Raw genomic sequence first — 21,573 nt, forward strand, 5'->3', positions numbered from 1 at the left:
AAGATGAAGTTATATTTGTCTATCACTTCTAAATCTATGATATGTAAAGTTAATGCCAAGACTTTAATTGTTGTGGACTACCAAATACCAACTATTAAAAACAAAACAAAATCCTAATGGGAATGTTTGTAGGCTTAGTATTACAATTCAAATTTATGAAAACAGAGGGATGGTTAAATCTGTTTTGGGTCAATTGATCACTGTATTCAAATGTCTATTATCTTTAAATATAGTCTTTCAAAACAGTTGCATCTGTGCTAATTTGGATAAACTGTTTTAACATATCACTTTATTATATTGATAATTGATCCCCAAAATTCACTTTAAAGACTTCTAGCTAGGAAATATAATCATAAGTATACTAAAAATTGACCCCCCAAAGTCTAAGAAATCTTTATTTCTTCTTAAAGTCTAATTTTTACCTTTTTAAAATTGAGATTATCTGTTATTCCAATAGCCTCATTCTTTGGTGTGCTGTTTGTATTGATAGTTGTTTTAAAACTTAAGTATTCTGTATATTGCTAAGGAATTAAAACATCACAGACTTTCTTTTGTTACATTATTTAGCAATCTGTTTTTAAAATCACCATGCGATTGGCTATCAGGAGTTGATTTCTAAAACCAAATAATTTATACTTTTCCAGAGTCGTAGTGTATTAGATTAATACATTAAATTAATCATTTCCTATTAATCCTATTAATCATTTCCTACATACTTAGTTCTTATTTGTTTACTACAGGAATACATCCTATTTTGCAATGTATTTTTAAAAATAACTTCTAAAATAGTGGCTTTTTATTTTGAAAAAAGATCTTTAATTTTTCATCTAAGCACTGCATATTTCATACAGATTAAAATTAAACTGAACCCATGCCTTCTACCCAAAACTATATTGAGAACATTTTCTCTTTTATTACTGTATTCAATAAATAATTATAAGGTTAAAGGCTTTTGAAAATCATTTAAGTTGAATAAATGGGTAGGAAAAGTATACATATTATCTTTGGATATATTTAACTTATTAAATGAAGTGTTACATAACTGCAGGAATTGGAATGTTATAATTCTGACTAAAACACAGAACTATATAAACTGACTTATGGAACTGGAAAATGTCAGGATGTACTACACAATTCAGATGCAGAAAGCTTTGTTCCCATATATTCCCAATTAGTTTTGGAGGTACAGCTCCTAACAAAGTGGGTGGAGATTTTCTTCTTAAAAAGCTGTGAATGCCCTATGTGTACTGTTATATATTCCCTTTCATAACTTTTATGCTCTTACTGAAGTGAACCTATATATTCAACATACAAATGAAAAGTAACAAACATGCTTTTAAAAAAATGTATTATTTCATCATTACTAATGTATATAATTACTTCATTAGTTTGAAAACATGAAAAAATACATTGGGTCTATATGATTTTTTAATGCAAAAAAGGGACATCTCCCTCAAAAATGATGAATAAAAATCCCTGCAAAATGCACTGCTCCATACTTTCCTTTCAGTGCAGACTACACTGTAGAAACAGAATCTCTCTTAGAGAACTAGTTGTGAGAAGTAACGACTATCCCTAAAGATATTAAACTCTCAATTTTTATTACTTAAGAAAAGTCCATATTAATTTTTTTTTAATCCTTAATATAAAGATGATGTAGCTTTGGGGAAAACTGAGCCTTTCAAAATTTTAACCTATGTCAATCTAGTTGATTGGCATTAAGAACACAAGTGCCCATGCATTGTCTATGCTTCTTTTTCTTGTAGGTTGAAAAGTCATTTCATTCTGCTCCCATATCAAGCTTCTGCACAGAACTGAACAGTGTGAACAAGTCTGGTGATGAAGCACAGATTAAGTCTTTAAAATATCTTAATTTCACAGCCCTTCAACACATATAATTTATATATGAAGCACCAAAACTGGAGCCAAGGTCTGAACAGGTATTGTAACAGCAGGAACTATAATTTAATCACATCATATCATATTACACTATGTAACATTCTATATTTTGCCTGTTGATGTGTAACACAGTTAAGTTTATTACAAGCAGTATTTCCTAAGACCTATGGTATAAGTGCTTCTTTTCAAGTATTACTGCTTATTTAGTGTTTATATGTTAACATTAAGTAAATCAGTGATTAAATGTATACAATGCAATACACATTGTGCCGTTTCTCCCTGCCCTCTGTTAACATATTAACAAAATCAACTAAGAAGACCAAAACAACTATTAAAACTAAAACAAGGTTATCAACATCACAGATGCATGTCTGAGTAGGTCAACAGCATTTCCCCCTTAACATGAAGGTATTTTCATCAAAAATGCTTCATCATTTTTGGGCCAGCATCACTTTAGCAGCAACTGGTCTTCAGGACAAGTAGATCAGAAGTTTCAAGTGCTAAAGACACTGAATTACTCTAAGAAACATCAATCCACATGACTAATGAAAAGAAGCTAACTGCTGGTGTCACCTTAACATAAAATTGTGCATTTTCCTTTTCAATGTGTGATTTAGTTCATTTATATGATGAAAACAAAGTTTTGAAGTTCTCATGGCACACCAACTAGATGGACTAATTTGTCAAGGAACCTCTTATTTGTTTTAATATTTAAATTATAAGAATACCATAACTAGAAAAAGGTCAGTGACTTGGTGGCTTTAAACCACATCAGTTTCAATATTTGTTTTTCAAAATAATGATGCAATTAAATCTATGCTTCTGCAACAGTAGCACAATACAGTATCCTTTCCTGAATAAAGGAGCTGAGGTTTATCCAAGTAGAAGCTTTAAATAAGGTTGCCAGCTACTTATCAATCTTGCATGTTTGACATAAAATATATTAGGAAAGCTTAAACTGACTTGTTAATGTATATTCAGCTAAATCTTCACATTAAGCAGCAATGGAAATGAACAAGAGGTGCACTCAATATAAAACACTTTTCAAAACTACTCCAAAAAACAAATGACAAAAAGTGGTTAAGAACAACTAAATGTCTGTTGTGTGTACCAGATGTAAAAGAAGAATGGACCCTGTGGTTACTTGCACTGTTTGAATTACGTGAAGGTGAAATTAAGACTTAGTCCACTTCCATCTCTCCAGAAGATTTAGTATGCTGTGTGCTGTCTTTTGTTGTATCTGGTTTAGTTTCAGTCCCACTCTGTCCATCCACTGGTCCGTTGTGTTCACTATTAGCTTTTGCCTTGTCTTCAGCAACCTCTACTTTTGGTTTGGGCTTATAAATGATGGGGTTACAGAAATGATCCAGTTCCTAAAGACATGAAGAAAATTGATTATATTAAAAATATTATGTAACAAGTTACCATTAACATTCTAAAGTCCACATTAACTTTCTAAATTTCCACATAATTCCACATTCCTGAATAGCTGTTGGCTCAGCTAGATAACCAACTAATTCTTAAACTACCGATTTACCTTCTCAGCTAGTGTTTGTCGGGGGTGATAAGAAACTATTCAGTCTTTAATAATATATTCTGTATTTACTGTTCCTAAAATTTTTTCCTCATAATTTGAATACAGTGTATTTTGGCAGGAATCGTTTTTATTTTATTTACTTTTTTGGCTGCACTGTGCAGCATGCGACATCTTAGCTTCCCGACCAGGGATTGAAACTGGGCTCTTGGCAGTGAGAGCGCGGAGTCCTCACCACTGGTCCGCCAGGGAATTCCCAGGAATAAATTTTAATTCATTCCTTTAAATTATGCCAAGAGCTCTGTTATGAAAATTACATCATGTAATACCTATTGCATAAATTAAAATTTCTCAACATTTACAAAAAACAGTTTTAATAAATGGAATTATATAAATATACACACTGACTTCATTTACTTTCTGAAAACAGCTCAGTAGCCTTTTCTGTTGAAGGAAAAATAAGCCATGAAAGTAAATTCAACTTAATAATTTAAAAGAGATATATTTTCCATATCCTTGCTTTTTCTACACAGAAATAAAAGACCATTTCAGATAAAGCTACTGAAACACTTTAAGTTCTTTCAAGACCAGTGTCACAGATATTGGGATAGGGACGGAAACATAGAAAGTAACATCCTTGGGGAGTGTTTTAGTGCAAACTGTTCTTATCACACTCTGCATCTCATCTGATTAGGAGTAAATTACTATAGATTCTTTGCCAAACTTTCTCAGAAGGAAAATACTCTTATTTTATGATTTTAAAAAATACCCATTTTGGTACAGGAAAAGTTGCTCAACATCACTAATCATCAGAAAAATGCAAATCAAAATCACAATGACATATCTCACACATGTCAGAATGGCTATCATCAAAAAGAATACAAATAACAAATTTTGGCAAGGATATAGGGAAAAGGGAACTCTAGGTACACGTCTGGTGGAAATGTAAATTGGTACAGCCATTATAGAAAACAGTATGGGGGTTCCTCAAAAAGCTAAAAATAGAATTACCATATGATCCAGCAATTCTACTTCTGGGTAAATAGCCAGAAAAAATGAAAATACTAATTTGAAAAGATACATGCACCCTAATGTTCCTAAGCAGCATTATTTACAATAGCCAAGATAAGAAGCAACCTAAGTGTCCATCAACAGATGAATGGACAAAGAAGATGTGGCACGTATATACAATGGAATATTACTACTCAGCCATAAAAAAAGAATGACAATTTGCCGCTTGCAACAACATGGAGGGTATTATGCTTATAGAAAAAGACAAATACTGTATGTTATTACTTACATGTGGAATTTTAAAAATAAAGCAAATGAGTGAATATAACCAAGTTGCTCAGGAAGAGCGTCCATTTCTTCACACCCTTGGCAATTATGGCAAAGATTGTGAATGTAAACACACAACCAAATCAGAGAAGAGATTCGCATTTCTTAGATTAGTAATGAAGATGAACACCTTTTCATGTTTATTGGATATGTATTTCTTTCTTTGTCAGATGTTTTACCAATGTCTTTACTCATTTTTCTACTTAGATGCTGATCTTTATTATCATGTTTGTCCCCGTGTTTTTCATAGTGTTTTCTATAACCTTTGACATTTTCAGTAGTAATGTTTTTTAAACTGGAAAGTTTATCTCATAAGTAAGATTTTACCATGGAATTTTACACGTTTCAAACTACGTCAAAGACAAACATATATTGCAGTTTTACAATGGAGGCTCAGTATTATACAGCCTAGAAAAATCGGACATATTTGGAGTTGTCACATTGCTTTACTTCATTCTGTATTACACTTAAAATCTAAAAAACAGCTTTGTGTATATGACTAATTAAATCAAGGAACAGAGATGTCCCACCTAGAATGTTTTTTTCCCCCAAATTAAAGATTAGCCTCAAATTCCTGTTTTTCTATATTCTTCTGCCAAGCTGATTATTTCTCAAAGTATGGCTCCTACTAACAATGTTTAGTGACTGAACCCATGAAAAAGCGAAGTTTATAGTTTCTTACCTTTGACTTTGCGACTATTTCTGAAACTTTGACCACAGGATCTTGAGTGAGACTTAGTTTGTTCTGTGCATTCATCTTACTGTTCAGCCAACTCATGGCTTCACTGATATATTTTTCAACTTTTTCCATTTCAGCAGGATCCAAATGATCGTATCTTTCATCCTATTAGGAAAAAAAAAAACTTTACTTAATGTAACAGGTTTTTCAATAAGCACCAATTTATTGATAATTTCTGCTTAAAAGAGTTAAGACTCTTATTGAGTGTACACCTCACACATACGCATGTGAAGAAGCCATTTACAGACTACACAGAACTGAAGAAACTGGGAGAAAGAAAAATCAGTATGGGGTTTTAAAAGGAAAGGCCTTCTGAAGAAGTCAGGTTTGGAAAAGAATGGTGAAGAGTATTAGAGGAAAAAGTAGTATTTAGCCAAGAAAGAAGCTGCATGGACTTAAATTTGTCAGGGAGTAAAGAAAAATAAGTTAAGCAGGCACATAGCAAGCTAGACAGAAAATTCTGACTGTACAACAGAATATGTTTAAGTTGTTGACAAGAATAACTGGGTTGGCCAAAAAGTGCCTTTGGTTTTTAAGTAAAAATAAAAGACACATTTTCCATGTTCACCAAGAACTTCACTGAACAACGCATTCACCCTTTTGTTCCACTACCTTCTGCCATTTTTCAGGCAACGTCATAATTCCATCTTCCCAAAACTTTTTCTTTATGAGCAAAGAACCGTTCCAGGCCTTTTACAGTCTTCCAGGGAACTGAAATTTTTTCCATTAAGAGAATTTCGTAAAGACCAAAATAAGTGGAAATCCGAAGGTGCAATATCTGGTGAATATGGCAGATCAATTAGAACCTCCCAGCCAAGCTGTAACAATTTTTGCCTGGTCATCAAAGAAACACGTGGTTATCCTGATGGAAGATTATGCGTTTTCTGTAGACTAATTCCGGACGCTTTCCATCGAGTGCTGCTTTCAGTTGGTCTAACTGGGGGCAGTACTTCTTGGAATTAATCTTTTCGTTTTCCAGAAGGAGCTCATAATAGAGGACTCCCTCCCAATCCCACCATATATGCAACATCACTTTCTTTGGATGAAGCCCAGCCTTTCGTGGTGGTGGTGGTGGTTCATTTCGCTTGCCCCATGATCTCTTCCGTTCCAAATTATTGTACAGTATCCACTTTTCTTTGCCCCTCACAATTTGTTTTAAAAACGAAACGTTTTCATTACATTTAAGTAGAGAATCACGTTCGGAAATATGATCAAGGTTTTTCTCGCTTAACCTATGTGGAACCCAAACATCAAAGTGATTAACATAACCAAGCTGGTGCAAATGATTTTCAACACTTGATTTGTATATTTTGAGTATGTCGGCTATCTCCCGCGTGGTATAACATTGATTGTTCTCAATGTCTCGATTTGATCGCTATCAACTTTAACTGGTCTACCTGATTGTGGAGCATCATCCAGCGAGAAATGTCCACCATTAAACTTCACAAACCACTTTTGACACGTCTGTTCGGTCACAGCACCTTCTCCATACACTGCACAAATCTTGTTTTTCAGTTGCATTTTTACTTTGCTTGAAATAATAAAGCATAATATGCCGAAAATGTTGCTTTTTTCTTCCATCTTCATTATTAAAACGGCTACGCAAAAATTCACCAATTTTGATGTTGTTTTTAAAATGCATGCTGATATGACAGCTGTCAAAATACAATCTAATAAAATTGTTTTGAATGAAGTTTAAGACAACTAAGTGCTAGTAGAGCCATCTTACAAAAAAACCGAATGAACCTTTTGGCCAACCCAATACATAATAAAATTTTGTCTGAAAGAGACAACTGCAGCTGTCACATGTAGGCAGCGATCTAAGATGTGATGATTTAGACTGGCAGTTTCAAAACCAGAAAGAAATGACAATGCAACATATAGAAAGAGGATCTCCTCCCCATTCATCCCTCTATCTGCATGCTTTTTTAATTTATTTTTTATTTTATTTTTTTTATTTTTTGCGGTACGCAGGCCTCTCACTGTTGTGGCCTCTCCCGTTGCGGAGCACAGGCTCCGGATGCGCAGGCTCAGCGCAGGCTCACGGGCCCAGCCGCTCCGCGGCATGTGGGATCTTCCCGGACCGGAGCACGAACCCGTGTCCCCTGCATCGGCAGGCGGACTCTCAACCACTGCGCCACCAGGGAAGCCCCCTGCATGCTTTAAAAAAAATCTCTAGCCTGAACCTCTTCCCTGAACTCCCTACTCTATAGCCAACTTCCAACTTGAATTCTTATTTGTAATGTTTGAAACGACTTACCTATGTTTCAAACTCATGATTACCTCCCCACCTACTCTTCCAAGTTCTCCCCGTCTCAGTAAATGGCAACTTCACCCTTGCAGGCCAAAAATCCTTGGAGTCATTTGACTCCTCTTTCTGTTATATTTACATAAAATCTATCAGTGAATCTTATTGGCTCTGCCTTCAAAATATATGCAGCAGAAATCCAACCACTTCTTCCCCCTCCACTCTCCGGGTTCAGGGCTCCGTCACTGCTTGCTTGTGTTATTCTAATGTTTTAACTAGTCTCTCTGCTTCCGTAGCCTTTAAAAGAAAAGTCAAAATTTTAAATTCTATGCTCAAAAGCCTCCAGTGGATTCCTATCTTAGTGTAAAATCCAAACTTTTATAATGGCCCACTAGGCCCTTCATGATCTGGCAGCTGATAATCCCACCCCGCAATGTTCTGAGCCACACTGGCTTCCTTACTGTTACTCCAAAACATTCTCCCCTTTGCAACTGCTATTCCCCCTTTGTTAAGGACATTCTTTTTATAGTTATCATACATCTTGAACCCTCACGTCCTTTAATTCTCCCCTCACATGATGTCATCTTATTAGTCTACATTTCTGACAAATCTCCTCCACCTATGGCAGTCCCTTACTTTTCCCATAGCCCTTATCACCATCTGACTACTTCATAGTAACTCATTTATTGTCTATCTCTTCCCACTGAAGCATATTAGAAACAAGTTCAGTGTTTTGTTTGATGCTGTAGTTCCAGCACCTTGAAGAGAGCCTGGAACGCAGTAACTCAAAATTCTTGAGCGTATGTGAAATCTTGCCTTGCTTTGAATAATATTTTAAACCTGCATCCTCAAGAAGACTGCTACAGCCTGGCGAACACTAGGTTATAGTACTTGTATACAGATCTTCCAATACCAGATGTGAAATACTCTTGGTGTTTTTATTTGTCTGCTTGTTCCTTCTTACTTTTCCATTATCCTTACATTCTATTTGTACTTATATGGACACTGATATTGGCAGGCACATTCACAATCAGTACCTGGATTATTCTTTTAGGTAGGCTGGATTGCACTCTTTATTTTACAGAATTTACAAATCTTTATTTCTAAAATAAGTAATCACCCTCCACATTGTGTAGTGAAAAGCAGTACAGTTGTTAAGGGTCTGCATGTTTCGGATTGCTTAGGTTTTATCCTGACTGCTTCTCTTAACCTACCTGTGTAATCCTTGACAAGTTTGCTTAAGCACTGCAATTCTCTTACATAATACATTCTTGTGAGAATAAAGTGAGATAATTCATGCAAAGTGCCTAAAATTTAGTAAGTGCTTGATAAATGTAAGCTATGATAATACCTTGCCTAAATCTTTCTGGTGCTGGCCTCTGCAGCCCACTGATGCAATTTTAACATCAGTGGTAAAACCTGGGGGAATTATAGTAGATATCTGTTTAAAACAGGAGTCAGCAGACTTGTCCTGCAGGCCAAATCCAACTTGCTGAATTTTTAAATAAAGTTATTCTGGAACACAGCCATGCCCATTCATTTACACATTGTGTGCCTGCTCTTGCGCTACAATGGCAAAGTTGGGTAGTTGTATAGAGATGGTAGGCCTACAGAGCCTAAAATATTTATTGTTTGTTCATTTAAAGAAAAAGCCTACTAACCTCTGATTTAGAGGGCAAAAATCATCAGCTTAATTTTGTCAAATCTTACTGTTACATCCAAATGGAGATATTATCTATACAACTAAATATTTCAGGCTGAAAAACAGTGGAAAGGTTAAGGGTAGTAAGATAGATTCGGGCACATATATAAAACAATAAATGATACGGGAGTTACAGATGACTGAAAGACCGGAAGACAAAGTGCAACCAAAAGAAAAAGAGGCCAAGGGACAAAATGAATGCTAGCAGAGTCCAGTTTCAAAGAGGCCTGTAAATTAAAAAAGGTCCAAAAAAACCTTCTGCACTCTAATGAAACACCTAAGAAGAAAACAATGCATTTGGTCACTGGATTAAATTTATAATATAGTTTTGGGGAATTTTAAAAGATTAAAGCCACATATCTGCACTGTATTTGAAATTATCAGTATCCTTTACTGATAATTTTACAATAAAGAAAAAAAAGTTTAAGTTTGGTGCACAATGTCTCTGGAATTTGGTAGCAACAACTGCTATAGCTTTGTAGTTGAGAATTTTTAGATTTACCCCACCCTCTCTGCGTAATACACACCAGTTTACTTTATGAATTCAATACCTTGTTTCTGTATGCTTCTATAACTTTCATGACAAGTTGGATCTTTTTTCCCAAGTCGTTTAAAGCTTTTGGTCTCTCTTCATGTTCCACGTACCTCATTTGAATTGGCTGGCCATATTTCTGTTAACACAAGTTTTTAAAAAAGAAAAAGTTATTAACAGAAAACAACTTCTATTGGGCCCTTACAGAATGATGAATAGGAAAGAAAGCTGGTCAGATTAAAATATGTCCCCTCTTGTTTTCCTACGTGGAGATGAGTTCCAGTTGTTATTTGCTTACTGAATCCTACACAGGAATGCCTATCTTCTCTCATTCATTAAGATTACCTCTTGATTCCTCTCAAATCCAAAGAAAAACTTTAATTACTTTAAAGTTACGTGTTAAAAGTCTATAAAACCATTAAGAAAACCATAAGGACTATATACTGTGTGCAGGACTCACGTATTTGAAACTTGGTTTCAAATATTTATAATGCATATAACTCTCTAAAAGCAACATGATTACTGGGATTTCCTGATATTTAATACCTATTGAATATTATTTGTTATATTTATTCATTAGATTAAGATATGTATTTTAAGTATAGTGCTTAAAAACAAAAAACCCATTCAGCCCCTTGCCCCAGGTGCCTGGTAGGAGGGAGTTTCTAAATTTTAAAACAGCCTCTTAAAACTTTGAGGAGGGGAATGCATTAGAAAGACAAATATTTTCTTTCAAATCCTTTACATATTTAAATAAAAATCAGCTTATTTTAGAGCAATTTTAGGTTTTCAGAAAAGTTACAAAGGAAACAATAAAGAGCCAAGCACCTTTTCTCTAATGTTAACATCTTATACCTCGTGGTACATTTGTCAAAAATAAGAAACCAACACTGGTGTATTACTATTAACTGAACTCCAGATTATGTGGATTTCATCTTTTTCTGTTCCAGGATACCATATTGCATTTAGTCTCTTTACACATCATACTCTTTATTGTTAATGTTTTTGAAAGCATTTTAATTCCTAAAAGCCATCTCAAAAAAAACAGTAAAGCCTGTGAAAACATCTATAACATTCATTTCTATGGTTACTTATATATTTGAAGCGAAATACTCCATTCTGGGAGCTGCTGGGCTTTTCAGTTATTTCTATTAGCCTCAGCTGCCTGGTTTGCGCCTCCAGCCCCAAGTATATATATTTTAGAGAGATAGGGAGTAAAAACCACCAAGATAAAATACAGTAAAGCTAGTTTTGCATTCATAAGCTTAGGTTTTCAAGTTGCTTTTTAATTATTCCCTTTGAAAGTAATTTATTGGCATGAAGGTAATTTTTGCAAGGTATTAACTTCTTTTGCTTTTAAGTTAAGTAACTTCTTTTGCACACACCACCCCCGCCAATCCCTAAAGGGCTTCCTTTTCCCATACGCTAGAAGTCCTTATTAATGTCATCACCTAGCATCTGTGTATTCACTTGCTACTCGAAGAATGGTTCAGGGACCAGCAGCATCAGAATCTCCCAGAAGCTTATTAAAAAGTGCAGAATCGGGCTTCCCTGGTGGCGCAGTGGTTGAGAGTCTGCCTGCCGATGCAGAGGACACGGGTTCGTGCCCTGGTCCGGGAAGATCCCACATGCCGCGGAGCGGCTGGGCCCATGAGCCATGGCCACTGAGCCTGCGCGTCCGGAGCCTGTGCTCCGCAACGGGACAGGCCACAACAGCGTGAGGCCCGTGTACCGCAAAAAAAAAAAAAAAAAAAAGAGTGCAGAATCATGGGCCCAACTCGGATATACTGAACCATAATTTGCTTTTCAGTAAGGGCCCCTGGTAATTCATGTGCACATTAAAGGACTGCTATGATTCACACTAAGAAGGAAAATTTCCTGTCATCCTTCCAATCTGAACTTCTAATCTTTTAAAGCATTTTTTTTTCTGTGTGGGGGGAGCGCTGGGTAGCAAGCAGGAGGAAAAGAGTAATAGTGGTCTTTTCTTGAAGTCAGACCACTGACCTAGTAGAAGAAGGGCAGCTGGTGGACACATCTCCTTATTTCTTTGTAAAAGGACACTGAAGAGCAGGGGTACTATTTCTGAAGTTCTTTGCTGGCCTGGTGTCCCACTAATTTCACATTAGTTATAATGTGAAAATAGGAAAGGGCAGTGTATTACTCCTCAAACTCAGAGCAGTCAAGGGGGAAAGAAGCAGAGCAAGGGTAACTCCTTTAATGGATAAGGGGTCAGGCTGACAAATCACTTATTAATGACATCTCAGAAACATATGGCTTGTATGAGAGTAATATTAACACTCTGGTCATCTGCTAAATTTTTATATCTGAGTATCATGATAGACAAATATGATTATACATTATTTAATTTCAGTTATCATGTAGCATTACTCACCTCAAATTCAGAGAACACTTCCTCTTACACATACCTGCCTTAGTAATTTCTTATATATTTATTAAACACATACACTGTGCTCTTACACCATAATTTTTAGGACAACTTAATGTTCTGTTCAACACTAACATGGACTTTAAAAAGTTTACCTTTAGTTCTTGAAGCTTATCCACATAAATCTGTTTAGCTTGGTCCTCTCCTTCTTCATAAAGCCAATTTTCTGTGTCTTCCAATATTGCAGACAGTTTTCTCAAGTCCTAGTTATACATTTAAGAGATACTGATTGAAAATGCTCTCCTTAGAAATAAAAGTCATCAAGGAAGCACAAAATGTTTTTCAAGTGTAAAAAATTATTTTTTTCTGACTTTTTATTTATAAACATCTTTCTCACCAGCCTTCTGTAATTTGGAAAAATAACTAAGAACCATTCCTAAATGTGCTCAAAAAGATTGACAACAATAACACATTTGGTACATTTATTTACATAATTCGTATTAGCATTCTCAAGCAAACATTTAAATAGTTCTCATAAAAAACTACAAAATTTAGACTTACTTCTAGAGTGATGAATTTTTCATAGACAGTGCCAAGCTTGTCCCTAAAATCATATACATATTCTTCAACAGCATTCTTCGCATCATTTCTTTCTTTCTCTAATTTGTCCTGCATTATCATCTTCCCCTATTCAAAAAGTTTCAGATTAGCTGCCATGAAAACACTAGGGAAATACAAACCAAAACTGCAATGAAATACTACTTCACACCTACTAGGATGACTATAATCGAAGAAATGGAACATAATAAGTGTTGGTGATGATTTGGAGAATTTGAAACCCTTGTACATTGCTGTTGGGAATGTAAATACTGCAGCTTAGGAAAAAACAGTATGGTGGCTCCTAAAGAAGCTAAACAAAGAATTACAATATGGGGCTTCCCTGGTGGCATAGTGGTTGCAAGTCTGCCTGCCAATGCAGGGGACACGGGTTCAAGCCCTGGTCTGGGAAGATCCCACATGCCGTGGAGCAGCTGGGCCTGTGTGCCACAACTACTGGGCCTGTGCTCTAGAGCCCCCAAGCCACAACTACTGAGTCCATGTGCCACAACTGCTGAAGCCTGTGCACCTGGAGCCCGTGCTTCGCAGCAGGAGAAGACACTGCAGTGAGGGGCCCCCGCACCGTGGCAAGGAGTGGTTCCCCACTCACCGCAACTGGAGAAGGCCTGCGTGCAGCAACAAAGACCCAACACAGCCAAAAATAAATAATAAATAAATAAATTCTAAAAAAAAAAAAAAGAATGACACTATGACCCAGCAATTTCACTCCTAGGTATATAACCAAAAAATTGAAAGCAGGAACTCAAACAATTATTCGTATGCCAATGTTCACTGCAGCATTATTCACAATAGCCAAAAGGTGGAAATAACTCACTTGATCCGTAACAGATGAATGGATAAGTAAAATGTATATATACAAAATGGAATATTACTCTACTATAAAAAGAAATAAAGTTCTGATACATGTTACAAAGTGGATAAACCTTGAAAACATTATGCTAAGTGAAATAAGCCAGACACAAAAAGACAAATATTCTATGATTACATTTATATGAGTTATCTACCAAATTCATAGAGACAAAGTATCGATAGATTGGTTTACTGGGGATTGGGGGAAGGGAGGAATGAGAGTTATTACTTAATGGTTACAGTTTCGGTTTGGGGTGATGAAAAGGTTTTGGAAAAGATAGTGGCAATGGTGGGACTCCCCTGGTGGTCCAGTGGTAAAGAATCTGCCTTAGAATGCAGGGGACACGGGTTCGATCCCTGGTCAGGGAACTAAGATCCCATATGCCACCGCTATTGAGCTCACGTGCCTCACCTACAGCCTGCGTGCCGCAAACTACAGAGCCCATGCACCACAACTAGAGAAGAGAAAACCCACACACCACAACGAGAAAGAAGCCCATGCGCTGCAACGAAAGATCCTGCATGCCTCAACTAAGATCCTGTGTGCCGCAACTAAGACTCAATGCAGCCAAAAATAAATGAATAATAAATAAATCTTTAAAAAAGATAGTGGCAATGGTTATATAACTGTGAATATAATTAATGTCACTGAATTGTACGCTTAAAATGGTCAAAATGGCAAATTTCACGTTATATATATTTTACAATTTAAAAAATTAATAATACCAAAAGCCACTGAACTGTACACTTTAAATTAGTGAATTGTATGGTATGTGAATTATACCTCAATAAAAGCTTTTTTAAAAAAAAACCATAGGGCTTCCCTGGTGGCGCAGTGTTTGAGCGTCCACCTGCCGAAGCAGGGTACACGGGTTCGTGCCCTGGTCCAGGAAGATCCCACATGCCGCGAAGCCTGCGCCTCCGGAGCCTGTGCTCCGCAACGGTAGAGGCCACAACAGTGAGAGGCCCGCGTACCGCAAAAAAAACCAAAAAAAGCAAAAAAAACCCCCATAGACTATGTCATTGTACATATTGGTGTTCAAATCCCAGCTTTCCCACTTACTACCTTTGAAATTGCAGCAAAGTCACCTAACCTAAGCCTCAGTTTTCTTATTCTAGAGCGCTAACTTCTATCTGTCTCGTATGGCTGTTAATAAGATTGACGTAATTCACATAAAATATTTAGTACAGTGCCTGACACATAACTGGTACTGAATAAATGTTGGTTTTGGTAAGTGACACAGTACAGTGGCTGTGATCTTGAGCTTTGGAGACAAGACTACCTGGCTCCAAAACAAAAGGTTACTCTTTGAACTTCAGTGATTCAGTCTACCTCTGCCTGTTTCCTCATCTATTAAATGTAGATCTCTAACAGTACTTACACTTCGTAGGTTTGAGGATTAAATAAGATATCAGAGTATTTAAAGATGTTAGCAAAAATCATTATTGTCAAATCAAAAGCAAAGAAAGAATCTGAAGACTAATAAAAAACAAAATTTGTACTTTAACAAAAACATAGTATTTTAAACGTAATACTACATTATACTGATATTTGTGAATTTAAAATAGTGAGACAGGAAATCTAAGAAAGAGTGGATATATGTATAGGTATAACTGATTCACTTTGCTGTGCAGCAGAAACTAACACAACATTGTAAAGTAACTATATTCCAATTTGAAAAAAAAATAGTGAGACATGGACTTCCCTGGTGGCACAGTGGTTAAGAATCCACCTGCCAATGCAGGGGACACAGGTTCAATCCCTGTTCTGGGAAGATCTCACATGCCCCAGAGCAACTAAGCCCGTACGCCACAACTACTGAGCCTGTGCTCCAGAGCCTGCGAGCCACAACTACTGAGCCCGCATGCTGCAACTAGTGAAGCCCGTGCACCTAGAGCCCATGCTCCACAACGAGAAGCCACCGCTTTGAGAAGCCCGCGCACTGCAATGAAGAGTAGCCCCCGCTCACCACAGCAACAAAGACCCAACGCAGCCAAAAATAAATAAATAAAATAATTTTATTTTAAAATTTAAAAAATAGTGAGCCATTTAAAAATTTAAGAAAAAAATCTTATACACAAAATTTATCATTAGCTGCACTTCCCCACAATTCATTCCTTTGAGAAAATTAGTCTCAAATCATACAAATTCAGAATTATTCAGGATTATCTCAGAATTATTTCTAGAGATAGAAATGCTTCACATAAAGTGTAGCCTTTAATAACTAATGAATAGGTGATATACTTAGGTACTAGAAAGAGCAGCATTGTAAAGTCAAAAATCTCTTTAGGAAATTCCCAGAATAACATGCAGCAAGTGGAGAATATGTGGCACTTCAAAGAAAACTGACCTTCTTTAATGCCAGTCAAGCCTGTAGAAATTAGTAACTACCACTTAAGTGTAAATTTTAATATAAAAAAATTACTTTTTACACACAACTATTGGTAAAGAAACCAAACTCTTTTCCTCAAGAGACTGTAAAATGAAGCATGTAAATACGTAAAGAAAATTTCAAGAATGACAACAGATTCTAAAAAGTATTAAATGAAGTCAGAAAACATTCTGAATTGAACGTTAATCTTTAAGGACAACACATTAGAAGAGGGGAGCTGGTAATACTTTCCTATACAATGTCTGCTGGGTGTGCTACTGTTAAGACACAATAAAAGGGGGTAAGAATTACTAGTATTGGAAAGGCCTTTCTCTATAGTGGAGACAATCCATGTTTTTCATGTAACTAAGGTGAAAGTTACACTGTACATGACACAAATACAGCTCAGCATTTTGTCCAAAATAAAACAGTTCAATAATCTATTTAATAATTCCTTATGAGTTATAGCCTAGTTCCACAAATTTGACGGATAATCATTTACTTCTACAAAAATTTCAGAACACGCTACCACCTATTTCAACATCAATTCTGATTTATATACCTCATTTTCAATGTAGATGTTGAGAAGATCTTGGCCCAATTGCCTACACAGGCTACTCTGGATAGGTAGATCAATACTCTTGATTCTTCCTTTTTTAATGGTCTGGTTTAATCGCTCTTGTTTATCTGAGGGTACAGACTGCAAAAGAAATGCAAGAAAAGTATAAATTTCTAAAACTAGCTTAAAAATATATTTAAGAGACTGGTTTCTGATGAAACAAAGTAAAATCAAACAAAACTATTATCATCTACTATACTTTAATTAAAAACATTATTTTAATATTGATAGTATTTTACACCCTGTATACACTAAATATTGTGCTGGAAATGCAAATTAAAACCACAATGAGGGCTTCCCTGGTGGCACAGTGGTTAAGAATCCGCCTGCCAATGCAGGGGACATGGGTTCGAGCCCCGGTCCGAGAAGATCCCACATGCAGTGGAGCAACTAAGCCCGTGCGCCACAACTACTGAGCCTGCACTCTAGAGCCCGCATGCCACAACTACTGAAGCCCGCATGCCTAGAGCCCGTGCTCCGCAACAAGAGAAGCCACCACAATGAGAAGCCCGTGCACCGCAACGAAGACCCAACCCAGCCAAAAATAAATAAAATAAAAACCACAATGAGGTGCCATTTCATACCCACTAGGATGACTATAATAAAAAAAAAAAAAAAGAGGAAGAGTTGGTGAGGATATAGAGAAATGGAAACCCTCATACATTTTTGACAACATAGTAAAATATTGCAGCCATTTTGGAAAACAGTTGGGCAGTTCCTCAAATTGTTAAACACACAGATACCATATGACCCAGCAATTCCATTCCTAGGTACACGCCCAAGAAAAATGAAAATATCCATCCACACAAAACCTGTATATGTTCATAACAGCATTATTTGTAATAGTCAAAAGGTAGAAACAATCTAAGTGTCCATCAGCTGATGAATGAATACATGTGGTATGCATCCGTATGATACATTACTCAGCCATAAAAGGGAATGAAGTACTGATATATCCTACAACCTGGATGAACCCTGAAAACACGCTTAGTGAAAGAAGCCAGTCATTAAAGGACTACATATTGTATGACTGTTTTTATATGAAATGTCCAGAACAGGCAAGTCAATGAGACAAAAAGATTAGTGGGTGCCTAGAGCTGGCAAGGGGAGGGTTGGGAGGAAAATAAAGAGTTACTGCTAATGGGTACAGGGCTTCTTTTTGGAGTGATGAAAACGTAAAATTGTGATAATGATTGCATAACTCTGTGAGTATATTAAAAACCTTTGAATTGTACTTTTAAATGGGAGAATTGCATGGTATGTAAATTATATCTCAATAGAGCTGTTGAATAATTAAAGGCAAACATATTGAATAAAATAAAAAAATTAGAAAAATTAGTTTCAGGTTTTATATTACTTGAGCAACTAGGATTTATAACTGAATCTTTATAGCCTTTGGAAAAAATCTATACAGCTAACCATCACAGATTAAATTCTGCTCAGGTTAGAAAAATCTGTCAAAGATGATAGTTTAGAGCTGTAGCCACATTCATCGGGGTGACTGGGGCAGGGTGTTTCTCCCTTCTCTTCTATCAGCAATCATTTTCTTAATAAAATAATGACTCTTAATAAGAGAGTCATTTATCCTTTAAAATTTTACTTCCAAAATATTATTTTGCACAGAAAAACAGCTTTATGACATGCAGCAAAATGCTTAGAGTGGTTAATATTCAGATGCAGCATTATTGCTAATTTAAGTTTTCTTCATTTGTCCTATTCTGGTTTCTATTTTCTGAGATTACATGATTTTTAGTGAGGAAAAAAAAAGTAATGAAAAACATCTTTTTTCCCCGCCAAAAAAATAGTTTTACTCATATTAGAGTTCATTCTTTTAAAAATCTTCTATAGTGAGTCACTGAAGCGTATTTATTCTGGTTATATACTTTCGTAATACGAAATTTAAAACACCAGGTGTATTAAAAGCATGCATTACACAGCAAATGTATTAACTCAAAATATCAATCTCAAAAAGACACAACCACAGTAATAGTATAACAAACCTTAGTTTTGGTTCCTGTATGATCAATTTCTTCTTCTGGAGTGTGTTCAGCATGACATTTTTGATGACCCTCTTCTTCCTGGTCAACCTGCATTTTATCCTGCAAAGAAAATATGTAATTGACAATATCTGTAGTCTTTTTCTTTCTTTCTTTTTTCTATTTGTTTGGTAATGAACAGCATCTTAGAGTTCAAGCCTGTTTTCAAATATGTGAACACAGTGAAGCAGAAGCTGTTTTTGAGAGTAACTATAAATAACTAGATTAACAGGTAGTAAGTAAAATGAAAAGATCTATTTGATGCTATGTGAATAAATCTTGTTTCATTTACCTGTGGCCAAATAACTGCAAAATAAATGGAAAATTGTTCTCAAGTCAAATTCACAAACGAAGATTCACAAAAAAAGAGAACATTAAACTTGACATGAAAAATGTTTATAAAGAACTTAATGTGGGAAAATAAAGAGAAAAAGATACAAAATTTAAGTATTAACATAAATTCAATTACATTTTTTAAATGTAGGAAAATACTCAAACGAAATGTATCGAAACTATCTAAGTAGATGTCTCTGAATTATTACGATTTAAACTTTTAATATTTTTCTTAATGTCTAAAAGACAAACTTTCAACCCATAAGATTGCCAAGATGGACTCTCCGCTTCGCAAACAATCACAAGTATTAAGTTTTTCTGGTCTTTCTTAATCTTACCCACCACCATCCTCCTAAAAAGGAGAAAGCTTGGAATTCAGGAATCAGGATAATTTAGGTCTTCATATATATATATATATATATATATATATATATATATAGTTAAGTATACATATAATGTCCAGAAGGCTATCTTGAATAAATGCTTATTTGTGCCAAAGAGAAAAACAAGTTAGAAGATAATTTACACCACTGTTCTTCGTAATTAAAAGGTCAGCTACTGAAATTCCACCCCCCATCCTCCCTGCCCTACCACCTTCCAACTCTACAATTTTCCCAACCCTATGATGGAAAAGCGGTGGAAAATGTGTTATAGTGGTGAGTTGCGGTAATGCAGAAAGACACAAATACATTAATAACTCTATTTCATGTAATACTAAGAAAACAATGCTGCCAATTAAGGCCAAAATACTTTATCACTTGGCATTTTTATTTTATACTTATTGAAAAAGCTCTTCTATTGTGTATATATTCATATCTCTAAAAGAAATAAACCAAATAATATGGTTAAGGTATTTCTAAAACGACTCCACATTAAGAATCCAACTCTTCTAAATCACTTAAGTTGATGTCTGAATTTTTCTACACAATATTGTTCTCTGTGCCATCAAGAGCATTAGTGACCCAGCCATTTGTTTAAAAATTGCTCCTGTATGGTCTCTAATGTTTTTTTATAAGCCACTGACACATCTTCTACAAGTTTTTTTTTTTTTTGGCCGCGCCATGTGGCAGGCGGGACATTAGTTCCCCGACCAGGGATTGAACCCGTGCCCCCTGCAGTGGAGTCTTAACCACTGGACCGCCAAAGGAAGTCCCCTATTCTACAAGTTTTATGATGTTTTTTTCTCTGTCTTACCAGAAGGAGTCAATAGATTATTTTCGGACAACAACCAGGACTGATATTCCTTCCTTGAATGGTCCTTAAGTTGTTTAATGTCAAAGGGTTGCAATTGCCTACTCATGCCATTAGGAATAACAACCAAGTTCACACATGTACAGATGATGAGAACTTCTCATGATTACTGCCATAGGCAACAGTGAATATAAGATATTATCATTTGCATGACCCATCCCAATTTCAGATATATTGAGTGGAAAACTGTACATCTTACAATTAATATGAGAGTAATTTGTTAGTCTTTTAAAATAATTTTAAGAAGGTTCATAGGAATATTATCACTAGTGGGTAAGTTAATGGACGTGCCTCTAGGCTGGCTTCTCTAATTGATTTTAAACTCCACGAGGGCTGAGACTGTCTTTCTATTCACTGCTATATCCAAACACACAATTTAGGTACTTCTAGTTATTTGCTGAATAAATGAAAAAGCACTTAAGAATAAAATCCAGAATAATTATCTAATCTGTCCTTTGATCTACCTTCTCAATTTCTTTTTTTTGGTCACTCTCCCCTTTTCTGTATTTTATATTATCAGCTACCTTAGTATCTGTAACAATAAAAAAGGATATCCTGCCATCAGGGCCTTTGTTATTCTCTCTGTCTGGACAACTACCTACCTGATCCTTACTCTCAAACTGCCTTTTCATCTTTCAGGCTAGCGTTCCTTTTCCTTCCTCACAGGTGGCTTTCCTCATCACTTAATTTCCACTATGCATCCCCTGCTGTTAATTTCCTTTATATTTATATGGTATCTTGTTGCTTCTAGCCTATCCTCTTCCATTAGAATGTAAGTTACAGATGGGTGGGGACCTTCTTTATCTTGCTTATTACCACTGTATCCTCAGTGCCTGGAACAGTACCTGGTACATATAAGTAATCAGATGTTTTGAATTAAAAAATAGAAAGATAAACAACCCAAATTGTCAACAACTGGGGAATAAATTGTGGTACATTAGTACGATAGTGTCTTTGATCCTTCACTGTGCCATGAAGCCTAAGTTGTAATACCTTCCTAATATGTCCAGATATTAATAAATACCTAGAAGAAAAGTGTCCATTTTCTGAGATATCCTTATACTGTATTGAAGAAAAGTTGGCAATCTATGTTATGGTTTTTCAGGAAAATCAAAGC

General features: G+C 35.7%; 1 protein-coding gene across 1 annotated transcript in view; it reads right to left on the minus strand.

The window, feature by feature from the left end:
- Positions 1-1,419: 1,419 nt before the first annotated feature.
- The window catches only part of HSPA4L (heat shock protein family A (Hsp70) member 4 like), a 50,328-nt gene continuing 30,174 nt past the window's right edge, over positions 1,420-21,573 (minus strand). The window contains exons 13-19 of the mRNA XM_082838499.1: positions 18,837-18,935; positions 16,780-16,917; positions 12,940-13,065; positions 12,534-12,641; positions 10,012-10,131; positions 5,454-5,615; positions 1,420-3,272 (exon numbers count right to left, since the gene is read on the minus strand). Of these exons, the coding sequence (XP_082694625.1) occupies positions 3,081-3,272; positions 5,454-5,615; positions 10,012-10,131; positions 12,534-12,641; positions 12,940-13,065; positions 16,780-16,917; positions 18,837-18,935 (945 nt within the window). The 3' untranslated portion in view covers positions 1,420-3,080. The remainder of the gene's footprint in view (positions 3,273-5,453; positions 5,616-10,011; positions 10,132-12,533; positions 12,642-12,939; positions 13,066-16,779; positions 16,918-18,836; positions 18,936-21,573) is intronic.

The sequence above is a fragment of the Leucopleurus acutus genome (assembly GCF_964270905.1).
Source record: "Leucopleurus acutus genome assembly, chromosome: 4".
Lineage (NCBI taxonomy): Eukaryota > Metazoa > Chordata > Mammalia > Artiodactyla > Delphinidae > Leucopleurus > Leucopleurus acutus.